Source organism: Haliotis rubra, unplaced genomic scaffold (assembly GCF_003918875.1).
Source record: "Haliotis rubra isolate DU_JTF1 unplaced genomic scaffold, ASM391887v1 Scf202, whole genome shotgun sequence".
In the NCBI taxonomy this organism is placed as follows: domain Eukaryota; kingdom Metazoa; phylum Mollusca; class Gastropoda; order Lepetellida; family Haliotidae; genus Haliotis; species Haliotis rubra.
The window spans coordinates 1,322,572-1,347,081 of record NW_025766026.1 but is presented as its reverse complement, the minus strand read 5'-3'; the positions used below and the strand labels follow the sequence as shown (position 1 = coordinate 1,347,081).

The 24,510-nt window shown below is 42.2% G+C and overlaps 3 protein-coding genes across 4 annotated transcripts; all 3 read right to left on the bottom strand.

The window, feature by feature from the left end:
• Positions 1 to 851: 851 nt before the first annotated feature.
• Positions 852 to 14,843, bottom strand: LOC124275769 (triokinase/FMN cyclase-like). Its single transcript, XM_046711437.1, is given in 18 exon segments — positions 852 to 1,811; positions 3,115 to 3,201; positions 3,641 to 3,674; positions 4,003 to 4,106; positions 4,639 to 4,757; positions 5,244 to 5,378; positions 6,468 to 6,611; positions 7,108 to 7,224; positions 7,404 to 7,493; positions 8,452 to 8,536; positions 8,978 to 9,012; positions 9,834 to 9,879; positions 9,881 to 9,924; positions 10,819 to 10,900; positions 11,395 to 11,424; positions 11,426 to 11,580; positions 12,793 to 12,903; positions 14,480 to 14,843. Coding segments are annotated over 18 exon segments (1,779 nt in total). The 5' UTR covers positions 14,688 to 14,843; the 3' UTR covers positions 852 to 1,658.
• A 628-nt stretch (positions 14,844 to 15,471) lies between these two features.
• Positions 15,472 to 22,714, bottom strand: LOC124275767 (NPC intracellular cholesterol transporter 2-like). Of its 2 annotated transcripts, XM_046711435.1 has the most exons (5): positions 22,282 to 22,713; positions 17,556 to 17,660; positions 16,942 to 17,117; positions 16,722 to 16,814; positions 15,472 to 16,601 (listed from the first exon to the last, which is right to left on the bottom strand). In XM_046711435.1, the coding sequence occupies exons 1-5, from the start codon at positions 22,361 to 22,363 to the stop codon at positions 16,542 to 16,544; spliced, it is 516 nt and encodes a 171-aa protein (XP_046567391.1). In that variant the 5' UTR covers positions 22,364 to 22,713; the 3' UTR covers positions 15,472 to 16,541. The 2 variants fall into 2 exon arrangements, with proteins under 2 accessions (XP_046567391.1, XP_046567390.1); XM_046711434.1 differs by having other exon boundaries at positions 15,472 to 16,814; positions 22,282 to 22,714.
• On the bottom strand, positions 19,408 to 20,602 carry LOC124275768 (protein ALP1-like). The gene is made up of 2 exons (XM_046711436.1): positions 19,953 to 20,602; positions 19,408 to 19,820 (listed from the first exon to the last, which is right to left on the bottom strand). Exons 1-2 carry the CDS (start codon positions 20,081 to 20,083, stop codon positions 19,541 to 19,543), a joined length of 411 nt encoding a protein of 136 aa, XP_046567392.1. The 5' UTR covers positions 20,084 to 20,602; the 3' UTR covers positions 19,408 to 19,540.
• Positions 22,715 to 24,510: the final 1,796 nt, after the last annotated feature.

Here is a 24,510-nt window from a genome sequence, read left to right as displayed (position 1 = left end):
TGTATTGTCTGGTCCAGTATTTACAGACTACTGTGACACAGCTGGAATACTGCCAACAACAGCTTCAAACAATAAACAAACAAACAAACAAAACATTGAATCAGTGCACAATGGGACACATCCATCTTTATATACGGAATCAGAAGGTTGAGTCAGCAGTTTCATATACAGGAATGATATGAAGCTCAACACAGGCATGTTTCTTAGTTACTGAAAGAAGAGCACCTCAACATATACATCCTTTTTCATTGAATGAAATCACTCATGCATGTATTCTTTTGTATAAAATCAAAGGAAGTACATGCATCCTTCTCATATATTGAATCAGAGGACGATTGACACATTCATCCTTCTTACAAAACAATTAACAGAATTTGACACTGTTTTCATATTTTGAATCAGATGATCAACCTTCCTATACAATGAATCCAAAGAAAACGGATGCGTCCATCCTTCTCATATATTGAATATATGACTTACACATTCATCATTACAGTACATTGAATGAAACTTAGGTTGAAACAATTCCTCCTCTCACACTGAATCAGAGCATTGATTCATTCATCCTTTTTATTCAGTGAAAATATTCACTAGATTAAGGCACCTGTGAAGATCTGGGTTAGATTTGGTCTTCAGTTTCCCATGCTTGTCGTAAGAGGCGACTAATTCGAACGGGATCGGGTGGTCAGACTCGCTGACTTGGTTGACATATGTCATCGTATCCAATTGCATAGATCGATGCTCATGTTGTTGATCACTGGGTTGTCTTTTCCAGACTCGATTATATACATACCACGCTGGGATATTGCTCAATGCGGCGTTAACCAACCAACAAACAAACAAACAAATTGTAGATTAAGGTCACTGATATTCAAAATACATTTGATAATGTAAACTTTCTGAAAATCGGTATCTGTGTATCTGTGAAATTCAGAAATAAAAATCATCCTGCATATGTATTTCATGGCCAGTACCACTGATTACATAGAGACACCTACATCAGAAGCAACATACCATATTCCCGCCAGTAAATGACAGTCCATGCAAATAACTGCCTGACCACTAGTTGGGACTAATTCTCAAATCTCAAAGAAGTACTGTGTATATTACACAATGGTACAGATTTCTCCTTGGTATGAAAAACAGAAAAATTCAAGGGGTCACAAAATATTTAAATAATAAGCACTGGGCCATTATTGATCTGCTGGATAAAATATGCCACTGATTAAATAGATATCCGCATCAGAAGCAACATACCATATTTCCTTCAATAAATGCCGGTCTGAAGCAAATAACTGATCACACTATGACACTTGTAACAGAAGCAACATACCATATTTCCTTCAATAAATGCCAGTTTGAAGCAAATAACTGATCACATCATGACACTTGTAACAGAAGCAACATACCATATTTCCTTCAATAAATGCCAGTTTGACGCAAATGAATGCCTGATCACTAACTGGCGCTTCTTCTCAAATCTCATATAAGCTCTGGGTTTATTACACCCTGGTACAGATTTCTCCTTGAAATGTCTCCCAGAAATACAAGGGCCCCAAAATATTGATATAATAAGCACTGGGCCACTTTTTAACTGCTGGATAAAAACATACTGGATCTGATATCACAAGTCTTCAGTCAAGGATATGTTTCTGTGATTATGATGTGAGTGAGGCAAGTGCTGCCTTCATCCAGATTGTGACAGCGACAGCCCCAGGGTCAGGCTGGTTGAGCTTCACCGCCCCCACATAGCTGGCCCTCCCTGCTCCTGCCTTCATACCAGCTGTAGCATCTGCCCCTTGCTGCGCCGCCTGTAACAACATCATGCTGAGTGTCAACAGTAGGGTATGGAAACACTAAACACAAGACACATAGGGCCTGTAACTCATCTACATATTTCATTTACATGAGTAATATTTATTAATTGGAGAAAAATCATTGCCAAATTTTGAAATAAATACACAATTTGCTTGATGCATAATAGATGTTTTATATTACATGTATAAGCAAAAATGTCTGTTCATTGGCAGAATAGAAGTGTAGGTCTGTGAGCTATTTTTTTATATACCAGCGTTTAAAATTCCCGCCTGTCCGACCATCTGGAACGGTCTATTTTCATCTCGGATGGTCAAATTTCAAAAGTAGCCTGTCCAGTGGTCTGGTAGATATTTTTACCCCTAAGAGTAAATATTTCATAATATCAGACAGGTTCTTGTGTCGTCAGTTTGAGGCTTTTAAGGTATTATGAAAATTATGTTAAACTACATACGATTGTACAGTTCATGTTACGATAACCAATCATAACACATGTACTTTCAGTTTACCTAAACTTGGTGCATTGCCTGTTAGTGCTATGTAGTTCGATGGCTAGAAACAGTGAATGGAGCTTGCGCGAGTTGGAAATGGCAGTCACATTTTTTTAATGTTGAAAACCGGACAGGCAAGTCTGTATCTGGACTGGTAATTTTTTTAAGTTACCAGTCCGGCTGTCTGGCTTGGAATTTGGGAGTTTTAAACACTGTATATACCCTTGGATCATGATTTGGAATGTCAGGGGAGTTGTCCAAAATGTAAATGTTTACAAAGAATGTATGCAACACAACACTACGACAACAGGATGTACAATAACAGCACAAATGTGACCTATTCCTTGTTGACCCATGAAGATCCAGGTTCGTAGGTCTTCAGCAAACCCATGCTTGTCGTACTAGGTACCTGACAGAATCAAGTGGTGAGGCTCACTAACTTGCACCACACATGTCATCGTATCCCAGTTGCGTTGATCGATGCTGCTGATGTAAATCACTAAGGGCCCCTATCCTCAAAGCGATCATAGCGCTACGACTGCCGTAAGTCTATGTTAAAGTATGGGAGTTACGATCATCTTAGCACTACGACTGTCGTAAGTCTATGTTAAAGTATGGGAGTTACGATCATCTTAGCTCTATGACTGTCGTAAGTCTATGTTAAAGTATGGGAGTTACGATCATCTTAGCTCTACGATCGTTTTGTGGAACGGGGCCCTGGTCCAGATTTTTTAGAGACCTCCGTCTTAAAGCAATGTTTCTGACGTGCGATGTTAAACAACAAACGAACAAACAAAAAAACCATTACCTCCACAGCCTTAGCAAATGCTTCCAGGGGAGGTAACTGAGGCAGCTGTTTCTCCAACGTAGAACTGGCAGGATAGAGGGCGTCAAGCTGTGTCAAAACAAAGTCACCTGTTATAAAATTTTATCATGTTTATGCTTTAAGGGGAGCAATAGGACTAGGTCAGCTGGCAATCCTATCATGTCTCTTCAAGTCAGTAAAGATCCACTCTAACTTGACATTTAGCATGTGTATATGATATCACAGCACATTTGGCATTACAGGGCAATATCTAGACCAGAACTCAGGACCTGGTAACAAAGTCTCTCTTCTTTTCATGATCAAAGAGTAACCAAACCAACTTATCATATTTTTACACAGAAACACTACCTATACAATAATTGTTACTGCATCATTCCCATCATAGGAAGTTTAACCATTTTGCAACACAGACATGCATAAACACAGACAGACAGACAGACAGACAGACAGACAGACACGCATATGAAAGCTTTTTACAATCAGTACCAAGGTGAATGCCTGGACCTACCATGGTTCTGTCCCCCGGTTCTGCTCCTCCATATCTGCAACAGAGGACAACAGAAAATATACATATGCAGATTTCTAGAAATATACTTCTTCTAGTGAAGGCTAACATACCAGAAGTATACACAATCCTGAAACTACATTTTGTCAATGGTTCAGTATCTGCAAATTCACTGACTAAACTTATATGTTTCTTTGCCAACCTCCAAAAGCAACCATGACACTTGTTCGTTGATGTGTCAGCAATTTACAGTAAGACATTTCACCATTGTTAGCAATATTCATGCAACGTCCAAACAACGTGCTAGTATGAGACTGTAGTAGGATTATTCTGATCCTTCCACCAAATGAACCAGGTAAACTGACCTGGTGACAGCCTGAATGCCCTGGTGCAGGGCCGTGCTCCATGCTGCAGCTCCTGCTGATGTCTTCAGGCACTTCGCTGCTGCAGTCAAGAACAAGCTGTACAGCTGCAACAGAATACCGTGTCATACATTCAGCGTTTGCCAGATGGTGGCAGGTGAAGTCACATTCAACAAAATGACTCATGACGGGCCCATCAGGTTTCAAATCTCAGTATCACTTTCTGAACGGCATTATCAGATAGATGCATCAAGGTGTTTATATCTAATATCCTTCTGTTATTTTAGTGAAGCAAAACCATTTTCCAAATTGATAAAGATTTTAAGAGACTGAGACTGACCAGGTTTATGTGCATTATTCCAACATAAAATACAACATAAAAACAGCTCAAAAGGCATATAGGGGCTTATCAAGGCCTGCTGTGAGGAGGTCATTTGGCCCCAAGTCTGCAGCAAATGTCTGTAAAATTCCCCAATGGAATTAAAAAATTCCCTTTTCATACAGAAATAAATAATGCTACAACTTTGTGGAGGTGACTTGTATTTCACTTACCAAATTGAGTAAAATAAAGATATTGATGGAATTAATGGAATACTAGAATGCCGATCAAACAATTTTCTGGGAACTGGCTTCACTTACAGCTCCCGACGAGCCCCCCATGTCTGTCTCTACTATGTTGGCCAGAGACAGGGCCAGGGAAGATGGGTTCCTCACTGGCAAGCCTGGGTTGTCCTTCGTACCAAGTTTGGAAAGGATGGCTGGAAATATACATATCATGATGTCTTAATACCTTCACATGTATTGATGTGGAATCAGGTCCTTTACCTTTAGCCCCCAGTCTGCAGACCCTTACAAATGACAGCAGACCCTTATAAACAATGGCAGACCCCTACAAATGTCTCCATCCCCTTCAATACTCACCTATCACTCCTGTCCAAAAATCTCCACCACACTCCACAACTCACCTATAGACTTCTGAGTCCTCTCCAAGAATCCCAGTCCCATAATCTTGGTCCCCTCTGGAAATCACCAACAGCCCCTGACTAACCATGGCCAATACCCTCTGTACCCCTCCAAGATTCACCTAAAGATGCTAGACAAACCCTGTCTAATAATTTCCATCTCCAGGACTCATCTTTAGCTCCAAAATTAACTGGCATCACACAGTCTCCATGCCCTCCTAGATTCTCCTTCATCTCCTGACTGACCATGGTCCCATAATCTAAATCCCCCCCAAGACTCACCTTTAGCCCCCCGACTGACTGTTGTCCCACAGTCTCCATCCCCTGCCTCGCGGTCCAGAGAGTTGAGCCGACCCTCCGCAGCCACCAGAGACAGACTCACTGCAGACAGTACATTATACAGCCGGGCACCATCCTCTGAAACCAACAAGCCAGAAGGGTTAGCTCCACTACATCACTGTAGGGACCCCTGGACCTGGCTTCACATACAGGGGGATCTGAAGAATGGTCTTTGGCTGGATGTACGGATGCAACAATCATCAGGATACCACATTCCTGTTAAAGGAAACAGCTGCCGTAGTGTAGTGGTTAGAGCGTCCGCCCAAAGAGCGGAAGGTCACGGGTTCGATCCCCGACCGCATCATACCAAAAGACGTTAAAATATGGTACTTGTTGGTCCCTGCCTGGCGCTCGGCATTAATGGGTACAACAAGGACTGGTCGGCTCGGAGTCAGTATAATGTGTCTGAGTGGGGTATTCATGCTTCACTGCGGCATGGTATCTCAGTGGGCTAGCACTATAAAACCAGCTTCAGTCTGGGCTAGTACAAGCAGCCGCACATACACATACACACGCATGCACGTCGTCATATGAGCGAAATATTCTCAAGCACGGCGTAAAACCCAATTTCACCTGACCTCACCTGTTAAAGGAATATATAACCCTAACTACAATCATTCATAGACTTCCACATACAGTAAGATATTATAAAATGATCAAAAGATAATAGCATTCTTGAAAGAAAACAGGTTTATGACACGATATAGATTTTATTGCAAGTAAGCTTTGCTCTGATGCTTTATTCTTCTTTCTATCCACATGTTGGAGCCATTATCATCCACATGTTGGAGCCATTATCATCCACATGTTGGAGCCATTATCATCCACATGTTGGAGCCATTATCATCCACATGTTGGAGCCATTATCATCCACATGTTGGAGCCATTATCATCCACATGTTGGAGCCATTATCAACAAACTGTGAACAGCTTTAATATTGCTTAGGCAGCATAAAGCAATAATGATTTATTCTTCTGTTCATTTATTCTTCTGTTCATTTATTCATTCTCTCACAATCAAGTGTGGTAAATCTAGTTGACCAAAATGGGCTGAAGACATTTCATCCAATTATTTCTAGTATATATCACACAATGGCACATTTGATGATTAATAAAAACGTGTTCACAGTGGATAGCTTGACATCATTTCTCCCATGGTGTATGTACCTTGTGACAAGCTGACTGACTCGTCTCCACTGACCACTGTATCCGTGCTTGAATCATCAATGGTCATCTGTCCTGGTGTCTGTCTGTCCGTCACTCCACGAGGCAGGTACGGCTTCGACCACCCAGGTGCTGATGTTGGAGCATCTGGCGAACACATTCAGTCCAACAGGTCACATCTAAGTGTAATCTACGTACATCTTTGATGGGCACTCACAATAGACTGATTTCAGACTCAGAGAAATCGTAATCTGTGTCTGCAGTGGCGGATCCAAAGGGGGGGTTCAGACAAACACCCCCAACCCCCTGAAAATGACTAAAATGACTAAAGACCACATTGAACTTAATGTTTTGCAATGGCAGAGCCAAGGTGGGGTTGTTCACACACACACACACACACACACAAACACCTTGAAAATTAAATTTCTGGATCCGCCTATGGTCTGTGGATTTGAGAATCTGTGTATCAACTTATTTTTCTTAGACCCACCAATCATACATTATGTTACATAAATAGCTTCTTCAGTATGACTGCCACATTGAAATTTGGAGTGAGATTTACATATACATGCTCCCTTGACTTTCAGTCCGAGTTGACAGTGACACAATCTGACACTGCACATAGTGACACTCTGGCACCTACCTAGACAGCGACACAATGTGTCATCCAGCTTAAGCAGGGTGATGGACACGCCCGCCATCTGGAGCGACGTCATGAACGTCCCACAGTACATGCGATCGACTTTCAGTCCTCGACCCTCTGCAACACAAACACAATGGCACAATGAGAGATGCTGATCTAAAACAACAAGCATCTGATGTGAAACGTTATATATTATATATATATATATATGCACACATATTATAAGATTCAAATCTATTTTAAGGTATATTTGATGTCAGAAGACAGTCAGGTGAGATTCTCTTCACCAACCCTACCTAGGTAGCAGACTGCCTCTCGTGCCACAATGTTGAGCTCCAGGACGGATGTTCCTCCCAAGTTGTTCACCATACACGCCACACGGTCACCTGGAAAATACATGCAGAGGACAGGCAGGTGAAAGGTGGGCCTTAGTCAAGCAATGGTCAATGGTGGGACAGCTGGAGGAATTTTCAATTAATTTTCAAATAATTTTAAATACCATAAACGTTTAAAAAACAGTAATATTTAACTGCTGCAGAGACAGCAAGTCATTCACTGTCTTACACTTACTCATTCACTCTTATTCTCTCCCTCACTCACAGTTTGAGAAAACAGTAGGGGTGGGTATTGTAGAGAATTTTCATATTGCGATATATTGCAATGCGAAAGCATATATTGCGATATGTATTGCAATATATTGCAAGAAGTATTTTTAAACAAAAAACAACTTATCATCAAGTTAATGCTTGATTTATAAAGCATGAACACAACAAAATCACTATGCTTGATTAAGCTTTAATAGAACTTTTAATCATGACAAAATAAAACTGTGTATAATATCTGGCACAAATGAAACAAGGAAATATCCAAAGGCTTCCGAGTGTTACGAAGTTTTCCGAATGCATGTCAAAATACCGGTTTTCAATCAGTGTACTACAATACTATCATTTTCATGTCTGACCCGGTAAATACCGGTAAACTGGTTATATTGCGCTGCGCCCAGGAAAACAGAAGGTTGAAGGCAGAACGAAATTTAATTTTCAGTCAAGCAGTATCACAGCACTACGTTTAGCACTGAAGTTAGCACAGGGCTTAGCACTAGGACCCATGCTTGTCGTAAGAGGCGACTAACGGGATCAGGTGGTCAGGTCCTCTGACTTGGTTGACACGTGTCATAGTATCCCAAATGTGTACATAGATGCTCATGCTGTTGATCACTGGGTTGCTTGGTCCAGACTCGATTACTTACAGACCGCCACCATATATAACCTTAATATTGCTGAGTGCGGCGTTAAACAACAAACAAACAAAAGCTCAGCCCTATGGTTCCTAATGGTGGTTTACCTGCAGACAGGCTGAGATGTGTGGTGGTCTTCGGGTTGGTCATGTGGTCCAGCATCATCTTGACCGCCTCCTTAGCACTCACCAGCTGTAGCAAGCATAATGAAATGTAGCAGGTTAATGAAACTTACATGAACATCAGTCAACGTACTGAGGTGGCCCAGCGGTATTGTTGTGAGGAGTTATCTCCCTTAGCAATGTCAGAATTACAGGTTCCAGTCCAAAGCATTTAAGATATCTACAAGCCCATGGGAGAATGATTATAAGTACTTTTGTACTAATAATGAAACAAAAGTTGTTTCATTGTAGTATCTGAAAGCTGTCCATGAAAATGGACAGCCATACTGATCATGACATTTTATATTATGCTGGAATTACGCCTGAAAGATAAATTCTTGTAATCTGGCCCAACGGGATATGCAGCGTAAGTCTATTTAGTTGTGCATACTTTGTACATCACACCATATGTCACTAAACAGCAACATCAGCAACAAAGGTTATTTAACAATATGAATGAACGGATCCCTACCTTGGTCCTCTTGACTCCAGCCTCCCCATGGATACCTGGAGAAAACACCCACATAAAACATACAGGGACTAACTTGAGTGTCTGTAGTTCTACACCACAAGAATATTCAAGCAATGTAACAACAACCTATTGAAACAAGAGTCATCAGAAGATAACAAATCCCCCCGGCCCCCAAAAATTTGAAAGAACAAATCATCTGACAGTTACTTAAAGCCCAACTTGATTTTTTGGACTAAGTCAAAATTGTTTCCATGGAAATCAGGAAAAGTGTAAATGCCAATAATCTGCAAAGAGCAAAAGGCACCACTTCAAGATCTGTTTGATATATCCTCCAACTTTTGTTGAAAGATATTGAACGGTCTTTGAGTTGTGCTTCAGAAACAAAGCTCACCCCTCCCGTTTGAGACTAAGTCTAAACTGCTTCCATGGAAACCAAGAAAAATAAAAATGCCAAAAATCTGTAAATAGCAAAAGGCACCACTTTAGGTTCTGTTTGATATATCTACCAATGTTTGCAGAAAAATATTTAACAGTTTTTGAGTTATGCTCCCTTCCTTTAAGACTAAGTCCAAAATGTTTCCATGGAAACCAAGAAAAAAAAAAATGACAAACATCTGTAAATAGCAAAAGGCACCACCTTAGGTTCTGTTTGATATATCTACCAATCTTCCGATTATGGACGGACGAGGCATTGGCTATATCCCCCCGTGTTACATGCCGGGGGGATAATAACTACTAGTGTGTATATACTGAAATTTGATACAAAATATCTTCATTGATAGAATAAAAACAAATATGTGAAAAAGTCAGACCACTGGACTACCTAGGCACAAGGAAATGACAGGACACTACTTACCCAGGCCGAGTTCCATCTCATCATCCTGGATGTGGAAGGAAGGTCCGGGAGCCAGGTACACTGCAGGGGGACAGACACAGCCCAATAGTCCCTACAGAAACACAAGTGACATGTGACATGTGACAGTGACATATGACAGGCACAAAGGAGTATCAAGTCACCACTCATGGCCCAATGTACTTACATGTCGGTCACATCTGACTAAATGCCATTTTTAGCCCCTCCCACCAAACAATAGTATGTGGGGGTGAGTGCATGTGTCTTTCAATCATTTAACTCAAAATACATATGACATTAACAATTTATCAATTTATTAATTTATTCTTAAAACTTATTTTTTTTCCCTTATATATTTTTTCTCAAACATTTTTCAGTTAAATTGGAGTGGCTCAATGCATAAATATCAAATACAATATATGAATATTGAATATGAAATCTTCCACCAGAGGTACAGATAAGCTGCGTATCTGCGTAAATTACGCAAATATTTATATGAAAACTCTATTTCTATTAAATCTATTGCATACAAGTACGCTTGAAAGTTTGTAAATTCTCAATAAATATGATCTTACATGCGTACACATAAAAAAGTCAAACCTTAGCTAGCGTACTGATGGATAGATAAAATAACTGAGGTATATTGAGAGGTTCAATTTCAGGACATGAACTTATCAACTTGCAGTCTTTCTTATCATTTCTCATATTACAGATCAACTATAAATAACAAACACTAACATTTAAACTTTTCTGTATTTTTAAAATTAATGGAAACTGGCAAAATACCCATTTGAGTTTGAGTGAGGTGAGTACAATTTATTATGTTACTCAAAGGAAAATTAGGATACCCAATTGAGATGAACACAAGCGAGTACATAACTCAATGACCCAAAAAGTTATCTGTAGCTCTGTTCCACATGTACACAAACCTTCGCCTGGAAAGTAATAGTTTAATGATGCAGATAAGTAAAAAGGAGTTAATTATCACACCCATTTTTTGTTGCAGCATCTCTGGCAATGGTCACAATTTCAGACAAAGTCTTCCCCTCTTCAGCCAGGGCACCCGCTATCTAAAACAGGGAATGCACGATTCTACTCAAAACAAGATATCTGATCAATATATTTCGTTCAGATGAAACCATTTACAGGGTAGATGGTAGACCGACACATAGTTTTTTGAATATATATATTTTTGATAGAAACAAATAATTCTGTTTAAATTGAAAAGGTGACGCAGTGAGATCATAGATGGGAGATTCAGAACCTGTGGAAAATTTTATTTGGGTCTTTAGCATTGCAGAAAGGGTTCAGAGGAAGATAAAATAAAGTGGTTCAGGGACTGTGAGACAGACCAGGTAGATGAGATGGCTGCACCAGTAATTGAGAATCACCCAGGAAAACTATCAAGGGAGATTACTCCGCATATAACTTGCAGTGTGATTCCAGTGTGGTGGTCACAGCGTTCACTTATCACACCTTCAGGTCTGTGTTCAGTTTCACATATTCTTCCTGTCAGTGATTGCCTAACAGTCAGCCTAACAGTGGCTGACAAGAAGCTTCCTACCTTGTGTATGAGGACCGTCCCACAAAGACCCCCTCCTGCCGGCTGTCTTGTCCGTGGATGTGAGGGCGCAATCCTCCGCCACCACCACCATATCAACACTGATGCCCTCTGCCTTGGCCCTCTCGGCAGCCAGGCCGAAGTTGAGTCGGTCCCCAGTGTAGTTCTTCACAATCATCAACACTCCCCCTGTCACATGAGGTATAGGAGCAACTATAGACAACTAAAACCTTGGAATAGTTACTGGTCCCAACCTGATACCATTGGAGTACAATTCAGGCTACTGCAGTTGCTACATTTTGAGTGATGTACAATTAATTTCACTCTCTGATAGTAACCTTCATATTTTCTCTACCTTCTCTCATAGTTAAAGGTACAGTGTTCGAAATTAACTTTCTTAGAAAGTAGCAAGTACTTGCTACCTGGTTTAAAAGTAGGTAGCAAAATCCCTTACCTGGTAGCAGCATTCTTCCGTATTGCTATTAATCCCTCCCTCCCAGTCCCCTCCCAGTCCCATTACTGTATTTGGCCATATGGAACTGTATTAAACTTAAGTTTGTTTCGAGGAATCGGGGCCAGGCCCTCTCACCACTCAACCACCACCTGTTCACTAGTGGTCTAGGATCAAATTCCCTGAAAGTCTGTGGGCCTGAAAGTTTGATTCTCATCAAGTCATCAAGGGTGTCTGTCTGCAATCTACATCTCCTGTCTGTTTTGATTTTCTTCATAACAGAAAACCCCCTTTCACAGCAAGCAGTTGAAAGTGGATAAAGTTCAACAAGAAATATCACCTTGATGATGGCATCATAGTCATTCCTGTCCTGGTCTGTGTAAAATATTCTTTGTCGTAGAGCATTTGGGTGTAGGTTTTTCAACACATTGCTGCTGTTCACAAGAACCTTCAATTCAGCCCACTGGTTCTGGACATGGTTGTCATGATTTAAGTGGTTAAGTCTAGAAAAGGATCTGATGAAAATGTCTCAGCAAAACTTGCAGTTCACTTAAATATACCAGGTAGCAAGTTTTTTGCTACTGTGTTTTTTTTCAGGTAGCAAAATAGGATTTTGAATAGCAAATTTGCTATCTCGAAATGTTAATTTCGAACACTGAGGTAGACAAAAAGGTGTTACAGAAATCCTTGCACTACAATCACTTTTCTAAACTTGTGATGAGATGTGGAGAGACTGTGAGCATTACATTCTCATATATTTGTGCTTTAAGCATTAAGCAACTAGTCATTACAAAGGAATTTTGTCTGTGTGATTGCTAATGCCGTTTTTCCTTATTTGACTTTTAATTTAAGAATTTTGTCAATACTTACTGGTTTAACTGTTATTTCTTAAAATAATCAAGGTATGAGTTAAATGGTTTGGTTTCAATACATTACACCTGTTGTCTTACCTGGGTTGTTTTTGCCAACAGCTCTCACTGCGGCTTGAATGCTGTTGGGGGGTGGGGACGTAAACACAGCGCCAGCAACAGCCGTACTCAGCATCCCTTCACCAATGTATCCTGAAACAGGGACATCAGTACAGACTTTACTGAAGCATATATTACTACTGAATCCTATATAATAACTTGTATGTTTAGCATTTCAGAATATTTTTTTTATTTGGCCTGATACTATGCAGAATGTTGCATTACACCAAAGTTGTTACAGGGGCGGATACAGCTTTTTGAGAAAGGGGGTTGCACACTTCATTTTCACCCATTTACACAAGAGTTTTAATAGTCATTTAAAATAAACTTTCCGGACAAAAGGGGTGGTGGGTGGTGGTGGTGGGGTTTGCACAGCCCTGTTCCCCACTCAACCCTCTCTGGATCCACCTATGTTGTTAGATGATTATTAATTATGATTGACAGAAGTCATGAAATGGATGCTACCTGGTAAACAACACCTCTGATGTACGTGTGTACTGTCGTGTTAATCATGTGCATTACTAGGACTGATGCACTTAGTTGCAGTAATCATTTACCAAACCAGATTCCAAGTAGAAAATAACTGATACACAATCTAAGGCATAACCTAAGGCATCCTCCATAACTTTCACGTGTTGACATTTATTACACTGACAGACCTTTGGTTTTTGTTTTGTTTGTTTAATACAACTTTCATAAAACTTCCAGTGGACTAACGCTTAGTCCCGGAATGAATATAATTTCGATTGTAACAAATAGACCCATAAATTGGAAAGGAGTTCCCAGTGAGTTGGGAGTTTCAGAACATTGAGGAACCTGGGGAAATCTAGAGTTGATTCATTTAGGGCTTTAGTATTGCAGGGCGGGCTAGGCAGTAGGGAAAATAATGTGGTTCAGGGACTGTAAGATCAGACTACAGTGAGATGGGAAATCCTGAACCTGATCGAGGAAGTCTGGACTTACTTCATTTAGGGCTAGGTATTTCAGGGCGGGCAAGGCAGTAGGGAAAATAATGTGGTTCAGGGACTGTGAGACAGACTAAACATCCAGCTAAAAGAGGGCAGTCTGAAAAGATTTAAGACAGAATTGGACAATCCAGTGACTGATGCAATGAACACCCTTCACTCAATCTGGATAGTGTAATCAACCAGCCGTTACCAGGTCATCTAACCTGGCCCATCTAGAAATACGCTTATATGTTGCAGGAGATTTTAAATTTGTACCTGAAATTCCTTAAGTGTTGGAATGTTTTACATGTGTACACTGGGTGAGTATACAACCTTAAGCATGTCCATACCTTCCCTAAAGAACCCTATTAGAATTGTCTTCACCAACCCATGCTTGTGGAGGCGACTAGGAATCTGGTGGTTAGGCTCGCTGACTGGGTTGACACATGTCGTATCCCAACTGCGTAGATCGATAGTCATGCTATTGATCACTGGATTGTCTGGTTCAGAGTCGATTATTTACAAACCGCCGCCGTATAGCTGGAATATTGCTGAGTAGAGCGTTAAACAACAATTAATTAATTTATTCCATACCCTTGTTTAACAGTCATAAATACGTACAGGGATACGCATGATTTTTATAGGCCATCTGGTTGATGGAAAAATAATATTAGAATCCATTATAGCACAGAACAATTGATACGTAAAAATGCTATATCTACCGGCATGGGCGGGTTCATGGCCGGACCCTCCCCCTGACAACAGCCCGACCTGCCCCTTTCGGATGACCGAGTCGATATCGGATCTCACTATCACTCTGTGTCCGGCTAACTTCTTCAGGCCGGGATTGACCGCTACCAAACCATCCAGACATTCGTCCACGCATGCATCAACGTCATTGATTAACTTTTTGCTGCCAGCCGTCGACATGGTGCTGAAGTCGTGGGTCGATACTCCGGTGAAAGTCTGCAGGAAGTGTATCGGATGATATCCTTTCTGTTACGATCATGTAACTCGCAAACTTGAAACGTACAGGCTGTACATATGACACACTTTTCTCTATACTCCGAGCGTCTGTTCACGCCGGAGCAGCAGTTACCTCCCCTCAATCGTTAATTCGCGACGAATGTATTGTCATTTGGGCCTGAGCCCATGCCCATATATGCCCCCAAGCATGGATTAGTGGAATTGAACGTCCATGTCTGAGATCAACAATGTTGTGTATGACATGCCATTAATTAACAACGTTATTCTTCATCAGGCCGAAGACCCGGGTTCGATTCCCCACATGGGTACAATGTGTGAAGCCCATTTCTGGTGTCTCCGCCGTGATATTGCTGGAATATTGCTAAAAGCGGCTTAAAACCATACTCACTCATCAGATGGTCTCGACTTGGCTCAGTCACAGGACCAATGTGGGGGTAGGGTAGCCTAATGGTTAAAGCGTTCGCTCGTCACGCCGTAGACCCTGGTTCGATCCTTCACGTGGATACAATGTGTGAAACCCATTTTCTGGTGTCTCCCGCCATGATGTTGATGGCATACTCACTCACTAAAGAATATGGTATGACTCAGTCTCGCTATAAGCAGTGTAACGAATAATACTGAGCTTAAGTTTACTTAGACTGGGTTTGACTAAGTTCAAAGCCTGTAAGCCACGTGATCATAGAATATTTTAATTGGGTTCACGGTTATTCAAAAACAATGAGCCTTCTCACATTTTAGAAAACTGTAATATTGTTTATTTCAAATATATACACAAAACAAACATGGAGACTTATATTAAAAAGGCAATTTGTAACCAACCAAGCTTTGTGTCTATATTATTACTGGTTCAGGGCATGAACCAAATATGGTGTACACGTGACTGGAGAAACTAACTAGCCACGATTAGTTTGACCTGGAGTTACAATACTCGCCTCGTGACTAGAATTCTGACTTTGCTCTCATCTTCTGCTATTTGTGTGGAATTCAGATAATTTATCGCATTTTGGTCGCTATCATTTTTAATATGAAGATAAGGTTTACAATGTATACGTTTCACCCAGTCGCATGTACAGCGCACGAGGAGGGGAATAGGTTTTTACAGAAGCTCAAAACATACAAATCCATTTAAAACATATACAATGTAGGTTTATACCTATAACGAACGTTTCGCCCAGTCACATGTACAACACACGAGCAGGAGAACAGGTTGTTACAGAAGCCAAAACATACAAATCCATTTAAAACATATACATTGTAGGTTTATACCTATAACGCATGTACAGCACACGAGCAGGAGAACAGGTTTTTACAGAAGCACAAAACATACAAATCCATTAATAAAACATCATATATACACTAAATCGTTCAAATGTGTCAGACTAATGCAAAATTGTATTGAAATGGAAGTGCAACAAGACCTATGACACTGACACGATGTCCAACCTCACAATCACAGTAGTTATGGAAGCTGACAAAAAGGTAGGCATTTAGTCTTACATAGTTGTTCTAGTTAAAACATATCTCTACCAGATGAAAAACAAACATAATCCAGAAGCTTGTTGTTTTACGCCGCACTCAGCAATATTCCAGCTATATGGCGGTTATCCAAAAGGAATTCTTTATTTCATGCCTTGAACGGAGGCAGTCTACACTTGCCCAATCATTCTCGACTTTGACTCCTTAATTAATTTATTCTCTGGGGCTGTGGAGACAGTGAGAACCACGGGGTCAGGGGATGTTGCTCTTGGTCTCCATGGTAATGCGGAAGACCCAGGACTGAAACTGCACATGGAGTAGTCATTCAATATTCCCGTCTTTACGACTGGGCGTGTCTACCTCCCTCTCCGTTGGCGTGTCTACCTCCCTCTCCGTGGGCGTGTCTACCTCCCTCTCCGTGGGCGTGTCTACCTCCCTCCCCGTGGGCGTGTCTACCTCCCTCTCCCTGGGCGTGTCTACCCCTCTCCCCGTGGGAGTGTCCCTCCCAGCACCATCTATCTCCACGGGGAACAGGACGCAGAACTCAGGGACCTTGTCGTCCCCAAAGAGTGACCATTTGACCACGAGCCGGATCTGGAACAACATGTGGTGATTGTACATAATATGATGTAGATTGGGCGGCAGGAGGGTATATGTACACGTTCTCTATAACTGTGTAAATAACGGTACTAAAGCTAACGAGAGGAGTATCATCAGTTACCGAGGGGTATGACGGCAGCACTGCCAGGTTGTTGGTGTAGCAATAGGTCTGGCCCTTGGAGATGGGGCACCCGATGCCGGACTGGTAACAGCCGTTTGGGTTCGGCATGGGGAACTTGACTGGGATCCCCGCCACGACCCCATCAATCTCAGCTGTCAAGTTATTGGACGACGCAGCTGAAACCGGTATTTTGTGAACAAATGAACACAAATTGAAAATGTTTTTAATTAGCATGAACATTCAAATCGAGATAGGTTCACCGCTGCTGCCGTGTGAAAAAAGAAAAATTTCCCGAAGGGCAAAAGAAAGTATAACATTTTTTACCATATTCGAATTGTTGTACATTTGAACCGAAATGGGGAAATTTATTGATTTTCAAAGATAACATGTCAGAGATACCCATGGAGAGGTATATGCTAAAAGTTTAAAAAAATGAAATACATGTATTCCTTCTGAAACAGGGTACTATATATCCTCTAATCATACAGGCGAACCACTGCTTGTGTATAATTAAACAAAGGTATATAAGAAACTTAGTTACCACCAAACAATTTTAGATATTAATAAAACCATATATTAAGAATGTTTAATGGTAACTGGAGAAAAGTACTCACGTGCCGTGAAACAGATTTTGACAGTGGCGTTGTCGCCCTTATGGAACACGCATGGCTGCACGGGGCAGGGCGCGACGTCCATTGACGTCACGGTGCCATTGGCGTCTGGAACCAGAAACACTTGGCACTGTAAACATGATGTGAATATTTTACATTTTACACCCATGAATCGTTCCTTTACCATGGATCATATTCATATTTATTCATAAATGATGTGATAGAGTCATATCTTGCATGTTAAATGTCCCAATGTCGTTTAGATGACGCTTTAGGTCGACGTCATCGCTTGTACTGATGGCGCATGGTTTGGGGTGACTGTGGAAATATCCAATAGGCTTTAAGAAATCAAACGAATATAAGAGGCAAGTAAGGATCGGACAAACTCTCAAATACGAATTCTAGATTGATCAAATTAGTAATTAAACTTTTATTTTTGCGGTTTGTAAATAATCAAGACTGTACCAGACAATCCAGTGATCGACAATATGAGCATCGAAGTGTAGTTGGGATACGATGACAAGCGTTAAGTGAGTCAGCGAGCCTGATCACCCAATTTAGTTGGTCGCCCCAATGACAAGCATAGGTTGGTGAACGCCAGCTTTAACTTGAAGCTTGGCGGGGTATATCATTACAAACGGTAGGACACTTAGGAACAAAAACACCTGATAATAACATTAAGCGCAGCCATGACATACATATTTTTTGTGATCTACATAAACAATATGATAACGTTTAGTGATATCAGCTGTATCTACCTCAGGATCAAAGGTTAGGTCCCCTCGACCGTCTTGTATCAGTACGTGGTGTACCCAGTTGCGGAGTACACAAAGGTCGAGGTAAAAAGTACGTGCTGTACCCAAGTGCGAGTACAGAAAGGTCGCTATGGGACAATATCGTTGTTATTGCCCACGTGAATATGACACAATGTACTCATTTTCTATACATGTTCAGTCTACGGTAACTAAATAAATATAAGCACATTGTTAGACTTCCTCCTCGACCTTCGGTCCGAGATGGGGTCGAGACCAGGTCGAGAATAGGTCGAAAAAAAGGTCGAGTTTAGGTCGACATTAGGTCGAGTTGGTCGAGTTGAAGGTCGAGGTGGCCTGACATGCCGATCTGTGTTCGTCTTAGAGTCGATCTGTACTCGGCCTCGACTGGACCTCGACTCGACCTTGAGTCGACCAACTCGAACTGGACTCGACTTGGACTCAACCTAAGTCGACCGACTCGACCTGAAGTCAACCTATCTCGACTCAACTCGACCTAATCGAGTCCTCGCCGACCGCATAAATGGTCGCCATCTTCCCAGATGCTTCATAAAAGCCAAACGGCAGCCAGTGGTAGCACATCATCTCCACACCAACCTGCTGCCATCCAGAGGTCCACCCTGAGCACACCACCCTCTGCAACACGCCGCAAAGCAGCGAACCAGGCTGGTATCTTCCCTAACTTTGACTCCAGTGCTGCAGCAGGTATATCTCTGTACCTGCCAAGCGGTCTCTTGGACCCTACACACACCTCAGAGGATCAGTCACATGTTCAGGACTCTCAGCAAGGACAGTGAAACTGAGAAGTGGAACTTGATACTCATATATTGTCATGAGCACTTTATACTGATGTGAAATGTTACCTTCAGATTATTTACATGAGTTTCCAATACAAGATTTAAAAGCTTTTTGATCTGATATTTTTTTTTGTATTTTCCATCAATTGCTAAGTGTAAATGTAAATACATCTTGTACGATTGTAATAAAGTTTGTTTTGTTCATCATGTATATAGTTAGTTTTCATTGGTTTTTTTTTTCGCATTTACCAATTGTAAATAGTGTAAATAAAAGACAAACAAGAGTTCCTTTGTAAATGAAGTAGTCCTAAATAATAGAGTACACTTTAAAGTCATTTGGATATCATTTTCTCTTGCCTATGAACAGCTCCTGGGCCCATGAAATAGTCCTTCAAATAGTTTCTTTGGTTGGCGCCATCTAGTGGGGTAACGTTCTTCGCACCCCGGTTACCCCTATCAAGCAGCTGTGTGCAGGAGCGCCACTCGCCTTGGGTGAGTGAACAGTTCCCATTGCCCGGTCTATGAGGTTCATCTGACTGTTTCGGTTCCTCGTTCTCAGCATGTTGTGTAAAGTGACGCAGGCCTGGGTTATCTGTTCAGCTCTGACTGCAGTGCTATTTAGGGAGCCGAGGAATATCTGGAACCTCATAGCCAGAATCCCGAAAGTATTCTCCACCACTCGTCTGGCCCGAGACAGTCTGCAAAAGTCACAAATTAAACATTTTTAAGTCAAATGCATTCAAATTTCAAAACCTTTGATATAATATTGCATACACCCAAAGATACTAAGTTATAATTTGATTTAGGTATTTATGGAAAAGAATGATTACCTGCAGTTGAAGATCTGCTGATCGAGTTCCATCTGACGCATGGAAAAGGACTTCATCATCCAGGGGCGGAGTGGAAAGGCATCGTCTCCGATGATGAAGTATGGCACACCATGCGGGGAATACAAGGTCATCGCCCTCCATCCGATCTCGTGAATGGTTGAAGACCATCAGCGTCTGATGCTGATCCCTTGGCCCCGACGTTAACCCACGGGAACTTGTAGTCAGCATCCGCGAGTGCCAGCAAGACGATAGAGAAGAAGTTCTTGTAGTGGTAGAAGAGGGACCCGCTTTTTGGAGGCTTCTTGATGCGTTTGTGCTTGCCATCAAACGCACCGAGGCAATATGGAAATTGCCACGTTTCCTTGAAAGCACGGTCTACAGTATTCCATCTACTCTGATCCGATACATCTGACCGATACTCAGCTTTGAAGGCGTCAAGGATAGGATTGATGTGCTTACGGCTGAGGCTTTGGCTTTGGAGGAGGGTTGGCATTCTCCAGGTCATCCACCCGTTCAAGCAGGTGCCAGGCTATCTGCACCCAAAGGGTAAGCAGTCTTCGCTTCTCGGGGCTCACATGGTTTACGTCAAGGTTCCTGATGGTGATGTTACTACTTTGCAGTCCTCTAATTGAATGGGTACCTGGTGAAAATGCACCCTGTAATTTATACAATATGGGAACCAAGGGTCTACTCGGCAGAAACATAGAATTTCCGTCGGGTCCAGTCGCTCCGGTTGAACACAGGTCGCGGTGAGGTCGGGCCGGTCGACTTAGGACGAAATTCATTCGAAATGAGGTCGATATACAGGTCTAGCTGGTCGAGTATAGGTCTTCTCAACTAAGCCGACCTTAGTCGAGATAGGTCGACTGAAGTCGAACTAAAATCGAACTAAGGTCGTAAAGGTCCTTACGAGGTCGTTATGAGGTCGTTATGAAGTCGTTGTGTTGTTCGTCACACCGAAGACCCGGGTTCGAATCCCCACATGGGCACAATGTGTGAAGCCCATTTCTGGTGTCCCCCGCCGTGATGTTGCTGGAATATTGCTAAAAGCGGCGTAAAACCAAACTCTGTCAGTCAGTCAGTCGTTGTGAGGTCGATATACCCCCCCAGGTCGAGACCGGTCGAGTAGTTTGCGAGGTCGAGTCGGTCGAGCTCCCGAGGTCGCCACTGGGACCGCAGCATTAGACACTAGGTATTCGATTGTTCTGACATCTGCGAAATTTTAGCTTTGTACTGCTCCGCATTGATCGTCATGGCGCTACGATCGACAAAGCGAACGTAGCGTTACGTTAATCGAGTTATAAAGCATAGGCCTCAGTATCATCTCTACGACCACTTTGTTGAATGGACCGTTCCACTAGCGATTCTACTCTACTGTGGTCGTAACTCAAAAACTTTATCACAGACTTACGTCTGTCGTCGCTACGATCGTGATGATCATGTGGAACGAAGTCTAACTTGTTTGCTAATAATGACTATTTTTAGCGACCAGTAGATGCCTGGGCACCGTTCCTCAAAGCGATCGTAGTGCTACGACTGTCGTAAACCTATGTTAACGTATGGGGGTTACGATCGTCTTAAGTTTGCGATCACTTTGAGGAAGGAGCCCTGATAGTGAGTTGTTTGTTTGGTGTTTAACGCCACACTCAGCAATAGTCCAGCTATATGCAGTGTATGAAATAAGCCAAAATTCCAGCCAGACATCAGGGCTGGTAACTTCAAAATGTTACCAGCCCAAAATGGATTTAACCAGACCAAATATGGTGAATTTACTCAGATATGTGGAACATATAAAAAAATTGCCAGACCATCGGGCTGGCTAGGTGTAAATTTAGACCGTCCGTCAGAAATCTAGACCGTCTCGGGCGGTCGGACAGGCCTTATTTCATACACTGCTATATGCTGGAGGTCTGTAAATAATCGAGTCTGGACCAGACAATCCAGTGATCAACAGCAACAGCATCGATCTACGCAACTGGGATACGATGACATGTGTCAAACAAGTCAGCGAGCCTGGCCACCCGATCCCGTTAGTCGTCTCTTACGACAAGCATGGTTTACTGAAGATCAATTCTAACCCGGATTTTCACGGGTCGTCTGATAGTGAAAGTTGAGCAACACATTGCTACGATTTCTTAGCAAGCGAAATCTATGTCTTGAGAGCTATGATAGCTGATGCGTTGAAATCCCTTTGTGCAAGTACATTATAACCTCACCCTTGAAATATTCGCATAGCTATTTAGCGTTGTCACGCTCTGTTAAATTACACATCCACCTCATTTCGTATTGGAAGGAGAACCTTGTGGCTTAGAATAAAACATGCTCTCACCGCAGTTCTTGAAATTGATGGACTCCGCTTGGGCCACAAATAGCAAAGTCGCACAGACAGCGATGCAGAGGAGAACGTTCATGACGGTGTGTGTTTGTAGTAGACCGAGACTGACAAGATCGGAGGTCCGGTATTCAGCGACGGTGATACGGATTCTTATCGTCCACGGTCAGGAAGCCATTGATTCAGCACTGACGCGACACCACTGTCAGTCTATCTGATCCTCGTCCCGCTGATAAACTACGTATATTACGTAGCGGGTTGTAGTTTGTGTATTGGTCCACTGGTTGGGACGATCTTCTACACGTGGCAATGAATTTATCTACTGTTAACACGCGAGTAAACAGTCTTACCTAACGATAACACGTGCACCTTGTCACGAGAGGCGATCGGATGGTAAGACCCGTAGACCTTGTTGATGCGTGTCCGTAGGTTGATGCTCATGATGAAATCTTAGGCGGATCCAGAGAGGTGCAAGGATGCGCAACACCCCCACCCCCACCCTTTTGTCCTGAAAGTTTATAAAATGACCACTGAAACTCTCGTGAAAACCACAGGCCCTCGTGTCTTTGCGAGGATTGATGATTTAAAAATATTGTTTTTGAGATGACCCCCGACTCGTAATGGTTCACAGTACAATGCATCATCGTGTATTGTACTGTGAAGCATTTCGAGTCGGGGGTCATCTCAATTTTATGCATTTATTTAAAACTTTTATCCTCGCAAAGACACAAGGGCCTGTGCACCCACCCCACCTCAAAAGCAGTATCCGCCCCTGGAAATCTCTGGCTTGTCTGGTCCACACAGCGGGAATACCGCTGGGTACGCTGTTAAACAACCTTAAAAAGGACAAAATATACTATAACATGAGCATCAATCACGCACCATCCACTTTTTGGAATGATCACTATGAACACATAACATGCTCTTGTATATGCTTTTAAAACCAAATTCCCCGTATTAAAAGAGTAACAATTAACTTACAATCTCAGCACGTGAACATGCGATCCATAGCTTTTGAGATATTGTTTGAAAAACGTGTTTTTGCAAGTGCATTCCAGTATGTTAGTCTATTTCGTTAGAGTATTTCGGCCTGTTTGGACCATGGGTTATAATTGTTTAACGCCGCACTCAGCAATATTCCAGTTATATGACGGCAGTCGGTAAATAATCGAGTCTGGACCAGACAATTCAGTGATCAACATCATGAGCATCGATCTACGCAGCTGGGATACGATGAGATGTGTCAGCCAAGTCAGCGGGACTGACCCCCCGATCCCGTTTGCCACCTCATACGACAGGAATGGGTTGTTGAAGATCAATACTTGGCCGGATCTTAACACGTAGCTTGGATTCAGGTTATGCTTAATGAACGTTCATGAATATAGTAGTATTGCGTTGTCGCTTGTTCCATATATATATTGTAAGATGAGGGGAAAGATGTTGCTGCTAAGAGGAAATACCATCATTATGTTCATGGAAATTGGTTCATCCAGCCTACATAATTACTGAAGAATCGGACCGCCTCCGTGGTGTAGTGGTTAGAGCGTCCGCCCGGAGAGTGGAAGGTCGCGGGTTCGATCCCCGACCGCGTCATACCAAAAGACGTTAAAATATGGTACCCTGCATGCCTGGCGCTCGGCATTAATGGGTACAACAAGGACTGGTCGGCTCGGAGTCAGTATAATGTGTCTGAGTGGGGTATTCATACTTCACTGCGGCATGGTATCTCAGTGGGCTAGAACTATAAAACCAGCTTAAGTCTGGGCTAGTACAAGCAGCCGCACATACACATACACACGCTTGCACGTCGTCATATGAGCGAAATATTCTCAAGTACGACGTTAAACCCGATTTCACCTCACCTCACTGAGGAATCGAATCCCGGTCTTCGGCGTGACGAGCGATAACTTCATCCACAGGACTACCTCACCGGCCCTGATCAACGTGTGCTTCTATATAACACCAGTGTGTTTTGTAACTTGATTTCATTGCAGTCATTACCTTGACCTCGTTTTACAAAGCTTTCGTAGCGCTTCGATCGTCGTAAATCTACTGTAAATCTACTGAAAATGACTGACTGACTGAGTTTAGTATTACGCCGCTTTTAGCAATATTCCAGCAATATCACGGCGGGGGACACCAGAAATGGGCTTCACACATTGTGTCCATGTGGGGAATCGAACCCGGATCTTCGGCGTGACGAGCCAACGCTTTAACCACTAGGCT

What these genes read in the sequence shown, in the direction of transcription:
- LOC124275768 (XM_046711436.1), bottom strand. Translation starts at nt 20,083, where the DNA reads ATGACCTTGTATTCCCCGCATGGTGTGCCATACTTCATCATCGGAGAC. An exon ending in CAGCAGATCTTCAACTGCAG is followed by an intron (nt 19,821 to 19,952) that starts GTAATCATTCTT and finishes TGACTTTTGCAG; the next exon opens with ACTGTCTCGGGCCAGACGAG.
- LOC124275767 (XM_046711434.1), bottom strand. Translation starts at nt 22,363, where the DNA reads ATGAACGTTCTCCTCTGCATCGCTGTCTGTGCGACTTTGCTATTTGTG. An exon ending in CATCAATTTCAAGAACTGCG is followed by an intron (nt 17,661 to 22,281) that starts GTGAGAGCATGT and finishes TTCTGGTTCCAG; the next exon opens with ACGCCAATGGCACCGTGACG. An exon ending in TGCTGCCGTCATACCCCTCG is followed by an intron (nt 16,815 to 16,941) that starts GTAACTGATGAT and finishes ATGTTGTTCCAG; the next exon opens with ATCCGGCTCGTGGTCAAATG.